Here is a 6,827-nt window from a genome sequence, read left to right as displayed (position 1 = left end):
TATTTGCAATTTGTGGAGAGCGTTCTAGCTATATACAAAATACCTAAAGTACACTAATTAAGACCCTAATTTTCATAATTTAATTTTTAAAATAATGAAAGATTAAATAATATATCTGAAATAAAATTTTAAATTTTAAAAATAAGAGTATAAAACGAAATAATAATTTACTTTTATATATAAAAAATGAATAGCATAGCTAAAAAAATTTACTTCACTTTTTCTTTTTAGTGCAAAATTCCCTCATATATAAAAAAAAAAATCTAATTTTCAGATACAAGTATGGTTATTTTGAGACTGTCTAATTTTATAGTTGGATGTCGTAAACCTCTTATGCAAAACTTAAAACTATTCCCTGAAACACTTTTTTTTTTTTTTTTTTTTTATGAGCAAAATAAATAAATTTTATTAGAAATAAGGAAAAACTTATCAAACTCCAGTAATAATCTCAAGTCAATAGATTTCCCAGTAATAATCCCAACCTAGCTAGAGAATGACTATTCGTTGCAACACTAACATGCATTTAATAATGTTTTGACTATAAATGCCTTTCACCATAGGTATCTTCAAAAACAAGCCTGAATATCCTTTACAAGTGCATAAAAAAACCTATGATCAGCTTTAAATCTTTATTTTCTAAATATATTTCTGTATTCTTGAGCTTCAAATATACTTAATTTATGCCCACCAGCATTGCCCATTATCAAACCTTGCATAAGAACACATTGTCTTTACTTTCAGAATCATGCACAGAAATGGTGACAACCATTCTTGCAGATTTAACAGTTTTTAGCATATATACATCCAGAAATTATTCGAAGTCCATATCAAATGGCAATGCAAGCTGACACCGGCTCGTTATTACAAGCAAACTAACTCATTTCATAAATATAACAAGTCCTCAAAGTTCGCATTGAAACACACTTGGGTAAAATACTTGGGCCTTCCTACCAACTTGACATTCAATGCCAGTACTCAATGGCGTATGCCTGGAGAAATTTTTAAAAATCTTTTAGTATATATATATATATATTATGTATTACATAAAAAAAATGTTGAATTATTATTTAGTCTTATAATTTGGTAAAATTTATAAACCATACTAACCAATTAGTTATGCCGATAAATAACGACCCATCCATGAGCTGAAACGAGACCATGCCAGCTGAGCAGCAGCTTCATTGTCATCGGGCATTCCCATGCCCTTCCTCCTCTTAATACCTTCTTCAGATCTGTTCATGAAAGCATGTGCACTGCCCGGATAAATGTGTACCTCATAAGGAATTCCAGATGCTTTCAGCTTTTCCTCCAAAGCCTTGGCAGCCTGAAAAATTAAAATTCAGTTACAGCATTAGTAAATTTATTATTTCTTTCTTCATGGCAATAACCAGTATAGATATATGCACACTGACATGTCTAACTTTCAATGTTAGACATATATAAACCAGTATAGATATATGCAAAGGGTATATACACACCTTTGGTGTCTCCCAGGCAAGACAAGGATGGAAGATTTCAGCGAAAAAGAAAAAGGACAAGGATGCAAGGCAACTTTGTTTAGAGCCAGTTTGGTAATGCTATTGTTAACAGCATATTTTGGGCAAAAATTACGAATAATCTTGTTGGTCCAAACGCATATAGCTTTTTGCAATACGGTTTTCTATGCATCCAAAGCTGATTTTGGAAAAAACTCATATTTGAAACTTTTCCCAAAATTAATTTTAAGCCCATAAAACCAATGTTAGAAAAATGCATTATTCATTAGGCAATGAGAATTCTTCCTAATTTTTTATCTAAATTCAGCTATTGACAATGACAATACCAAACTTGCCCTTAGTCAATGTTTCAAATTGCTTCTGAACATTAATTAGTTTTGTTAATACTCCATTTTCCAATTATCTAAGGCATAAAAAAAAAATACCCAAATCATTCAAAATGAAGTGACACTCCAATGAGATTTTCCACGAGTCAAGCATAAACTTGGTTATCTAACAGGGAAGGAAAATGAAGACATTCAATCAAGATGACAATAGTGATCCTTGTTGGTTATATCAAACACAATAAAGACAGTGTTTATAAGCCCAGAACTTAAGACTAATCAAGTACATTACATGACTGTCTATCATTTTTAGGCGGCACTATAAAATTGGAAAAATAAAGGAAGATACATAGAGCTAGAGCTTTCAGATATAATTGAAATTGAAAATTGGTTGCTGATACTGATATCGTGTATGGACAACACAAGCAGTTAGTTAGGCTCCTATAGGACATTACACTTGAATTTCATCGTTTCAAACTGAGAAGGGGAAAAGGGGAAGGGAAAAAAAAAGGCCACTTTGCACCTATATTCCCTTATCATGGAATCCCTTCCTGTGGGAACATGCAACTAGTCTTAAATGCCTTGGTTTGGTGCAAGGCATGATAATGCAGAGATCCAACTGAACTCAGATGAACAAAGTGAAAAACAAGAAAAACAGGAAGAGACATGATGCAGCTGAACCAACCAGAGGCGGACTCATATCAGTTTACATTCAATTTTATGGTGGTTCATAATTAAGAGGGGTTTGCATGCAAGCTTTCACTACTTAAAGGATTCAGTTTTAGTGTGTTTCCTTATAATTGAGCCTGAAGAATGAATATCAGAAGCAAAAATTCATTCAGGGAGCAATGTCCACGTTCATGCACTAAAGTTTAAGTACAACATTACTATAATACCTAGATGCTGAAGCTCTCATTTTCTAACGTACTTAAAAATAATGTATTCCAAAAGGAAATAAAATATATTGCAGTATTGCAACCAGTAAAGGTTAAAAATTAATGAAGGAAAAGATCCCATACCGTAACATCTGAAAACCCAACAAAATTATCAAGCTCTCCAAAATGAGCTTGAATAGGTGCCTTAGCCTGGGCAGGGTCAGCAAGCTCTGATGAAGGAACACCATAAAATGCGACAACAGCATCAACCTCAGGGACCAAAACAGAACTTGCGATGGAAAGAGCACCTCCCATGCAAAACCCAGTTACTCCTACCTGTTGGAGTTGATCCAAAGATTACTTAGCAAAACAAATGTAATAACTCACTAGACCAATTAACAATATAAAACTTCAGCATTGTAAAGTAGAAAGATTCAAGAAAAGAATCACAAAAATTGACATCGAATTTTTAAGGAAGCATCAACTTGAAGAAACGCAATCTCATTGCTACAAGATATTGGAGAAAACAAAATTATAGTTCAAAAAAAAAATCCCACTAGCTCATCACCTATTCCCCTCCTACTACGGAAAAAAGCCTCCTTTTCTCATCCTCTAATAACCTATAAAATATCTAAACACTAAAAGAGTGGCCTAGCAATTCTAAGGTCGGAGCCGTCCAATCATGAAGTGTTGTTCAAGGTATACCTTAATAATTAAAGAAAGATTTAAGCCTGCAATACCCAGTCGCACTTATTATCAATAAGAAGATAAACTAGCATGTTTCCAACTTCAGTCATAATACTATTTCACAATTAACTTCAACAGTAAGACAAGCCATTTACACAAACACGTACCTGGGCATCTGGGATCTATGCACAATTAAGTGTTGCATGAAGTTCAAGATTGCTCCCATAAATTAGAATGTTGCGCTAGTGTTAAAACTTAAAATTAATAAATTAAAGATTATGTCCGCTAAATTTCTTTAAAAACCACCACATGGAATTATAGATGTTGGGCATAGCGTAGAAATGGGACAAAACAGAACAGTAGATATCTAATGAGCATGATCAGGCAATTGGCATAAAAGCATTCCAGAATCCATGATTCTAACAGCAAAGAACTGGATGTGCCAAACCTTCTTTGAACCGTTAGCCTTGAGCCAATTAACTGAAGCACGTATATCCTTAACAGCACCTTGCCAGTCAAGACCTTCCATCAAATGTTGCGCTTCAGCAACATCCAAGCCTACCTTTCCCCGGTACAAACTGAAACATGAAGTTAAAAATATTTGACATTAAGATGCGACAAACATATCTCGAAAACAATATGTTGTCATTGAAGTAAGATACAAAATAAATGATTATCAAATGCTTACTCAGGGATAAGCGCCCTATATCCAGGCTCCAATTGGGAGATTTTTACAGCATGGTTCTTGATCTCAAAATCAACACCCCACCATTCTTGAAGCACTACAATCCCAGGTGCATCTTCTTTGCCCACCACATATGCATCAAATGTCTAATAAAAAAAGATTCAAGAAAACGAAAAGAAAGTAGCACACCATCAATAATTTAGTTCCAACAAGCATTCAACCAGGATTGAGTTATGTTTGTGTGTGCTTTTGTATATGCCATCAGAAACCCAAACTGCTGCTAATGTTTACAGTGTAATTATAAATTCCCATAATTTATTGTCCTTTAATATTTTAATTGTATGGCTAATGCAAGGTCAAGTGGTTACCCACTAACAGTCAATTTGTCAATTACACAACACAAGAGTGATCCAAATGATTTCTTCTTCAAAATCACTGAAACTAAACAATCGATCGCCTTCAAAACAATGGGATAAAAAATAGAATTCTGCACTTTTAATCAGTATCCGAAAATCAGAAGAAAACCCAATTTCCACGTTGATTGAAAACACAAACCTTTTAACGAAAACCTCCCAAAACAAACAAGCCCTTCCGCAAAAATCACTAACAAAAAATAAAAGACAAAAGAAAAATAATATATAAAAACAAAAAAACTTACAGTATCTTCTCTCTGGATTTGGATTTTCTTGAAAAGAGCAGAAGCAGAGTCAGCCATTGCACGAACTTGAAAGCGGGAAGCGGAGAGAGAAGGAGAGAGTGTCCGTAGAAGAGAAGATGCAGTAGAGGGTTTAAGAAGAGTTGTCGAGGTGAAAATTCTGGAAGCTGATGATGGAGACAGGATAGCTGCTGGCATTTCTTTTGCTGCTTTATCACTCTACATCAACGTTGCTGCTTTATCACTCTACATCAACGTGTGTATTTATAGTGAAAAAATAGAAAAATGAAAATTATCTCTTTTTTTTTTTCCTTTTTGCCTGGAAACGAAGAGTGTGGCCATTTTCCGGTTTTTAGAACCGGAACCGCTGGTTCGAAACTGGTGGAAACCGAAACTAAACCCGTGAAGAACCGAAATCAATCTGAATAGGAACTGGGAGTCTACAGTTAGATTCCGATTTCAAATTTTGAGAAACTATGAACCGACGGTTCTAAGAACCAGTCGAAACCAGCTGGAACCGGTGGTTTTTCCAATCGGTTAAAACCGGTGGTCTCGACAGTTCGAGCTGGCAGTTCCACCGAGTTTCAATAACTTTTTTTTATTTTTTCAAATATTTTTATGAAATCCTAAAATTAACTCTCCTAATAACTATATAACTGCTGGTTTTAAAGGTATTTGTGAAAAATTGATTTTTTGGATTTATTATAAATACCCCTTTTTCATTTTAAAAAAATAAATTAAGTTAAAGCCTTTTTAAAAAAAAAAAATTTAAGTTCAAGCCCTTTTTCTAAAAAAAAAAATTCAAGTCTTTTTTTTTAATAAATAAATTAAGTTAAGTTTTTTTTTTAATTTTTTCTAAAAATTATTTCATAAATATTTAAATTTTAAATTTTCAAAAAAAAAAAATTTGTTTCATAACTTTTGATTTTATAATGCAGGAAAAATCAATCGAAAAACCGGCTGGAACCATTGATTTGAAACCGTTAAGGAACCAGAATCGAATCTGTAAATGTTCGGTTCCAAACCGTAATCAGAACCGTCAATTTTCGATTCGGATCCGCATCTAAATTTTTTAGAACCAGAACCGTCGATTTCAGAACCGAAACCAGTAATTTCGGAACCGTGGCCACCCCTGCCAGGACGCTCGATACATTGTAAGCACGACGTGGTACTCACTATTAATTTATAAATTTATAAAATAAATCTATAATAGAACTCTTATAAAATAAATAACTCTTTTTTTTTTTTCCCACCTCACTTTCCCGTCAACCAGAAAGATGATTATAATATAGTAAAATAGATGGGGGAATTCTTGCAGGGAGGTAATCAGTGAAGCTGAAACTCAAAAACCATAAAATGTTGGGGCTTTTGACAATGTTATGGTTTTTGACAATACCCAATTTTGTAAACGGTTCTACTTAACCAACGTAGAGCAGACCCAATCATTTAGATGGGCTTGTGGTTGTTGTTTATGTTTGAAGATGGGCCCAGCCCATTAAGTCCGAACAAAGGGAGATGTTATTTTACTGGTTTAGTCCTTTACATTGTCGTCTTCAAATTTTGATTTTAAAATCCCTCAAAAAGAAAAAAAAAATTTTAACGAAAAGCAAATTTCAAAGCTAAAATAAAAGGATAAGAGTATCTCTGATGTTACCGTAATTTGCTCTAATATAATTACCACAAGAAAATTGAGAGGTAAAAAAAATTCTCCAATATTATTATCTACGCCAATCAAGTGTGGTTTTATTGGACTTTCTTACTTATATAAGGAATGAAAGTTTTAGAATATGAGTCTTCTCGGCCACAAATGCTTTCAATAATTTGGTGAATTGAGGGATGAGCTATTCCTGTTGTATAGCCTACAGTTCATTGGGCCTTCCAATGGATCAAATAACCAAACAAATTTGTCCATGAAACATTATCTCAAATATTAATTAACATTCATTTTAGTTTTTACATGTGTTGCTTTTATTATAGGTACTCGTTATATAATTTACAATTTTTTATTATTTACCAAAAATGATACTCATTGTTATTTTAATTTTCAATAAAAGACAATCAAATATAATAACTAGAAATATAAATAAAATTATATAGCAAAATTGA

The 6,827-nt window shown here is 33.1% G+C and overlaps 1 protein-coding gene across 1 annotated transcript; it reads right to left on the bottom strand.

Annotated features, from left to right (window-relative positions):
• Positions 1–670: 670 nt before the first annotated feature.
• On the bottom strand, positions 671–4,964 carry LOC105646362 (alpha/beta-Hydrolases superfamily protein). Its single transcript, XM_089719495.1, has 6 exons — positions 4,725–4,964; positions 4,070–4,212; positions 3,830–3,959; positions 2,839–3,030; positions 1,108–1,324; positions 671–989 (listed from the first exon to the last, which is right to left on the bottom strand). Exons 1-5 carry the CDS (start codon positions 4,917–4,919, stop codon positions 1,115–1,117), a joined length of 870 nt encoding a protein of 289 aa, XP_089575621.1. The 5' UTR covers positions 4,920–4,964; the 3' UTR covers positions 671–989; positions 1,108–1,114.
• Positions 4,965–6,827: the final 1,863 nt, after the last annotated feature.

Source organism: Jatropha curcas, chromosome 3 (assembly GCF_041381405.1).
Source record: "Jatropha curcas cultivar XTBG-Jc1 chromosome 3, XTBG_Jcur_1.0, whole genome shotgun sequence".
Classification (NCBI taxonomy): domain Eukaryota; kingdom Viridiplantae; phylum Streptophyta; class Magnoliopsida; order Malpighiales; family Euphorbiaceae; genus Jatropha; species Jatropha curcas.
The sequence above is the reverse complement of the archived record's forward strand: the minus strand, read 5'-3'. Positions and strand labels throughout refer to the sequence as shown.

Bases quoted from the DNA above. Each gene is read 5' to 3' on its own strand.
- LOC105646362 (XM_089719495.1), bottom strand. From the start codon at position 4,919: ATGCCAGCAGCTATCCTGTCTCCATCATCAGCTTCCAGAATTTTCACC. The intron at 4,213-4,724 runs GTAAGTTTTTTT...TTTTTTTATTAG, and splicing joins AAATCCAGAGAGAAGATACT to ACATTTGATGCATATGTGGT. The intron at 1,325-2,838 runs GTATGGGATCTT...TTAATTTTTCAG, and splicing joins TTGGGTTTTCAGATGTTACG to GCTGCCAAGGCTTTGGAGGA.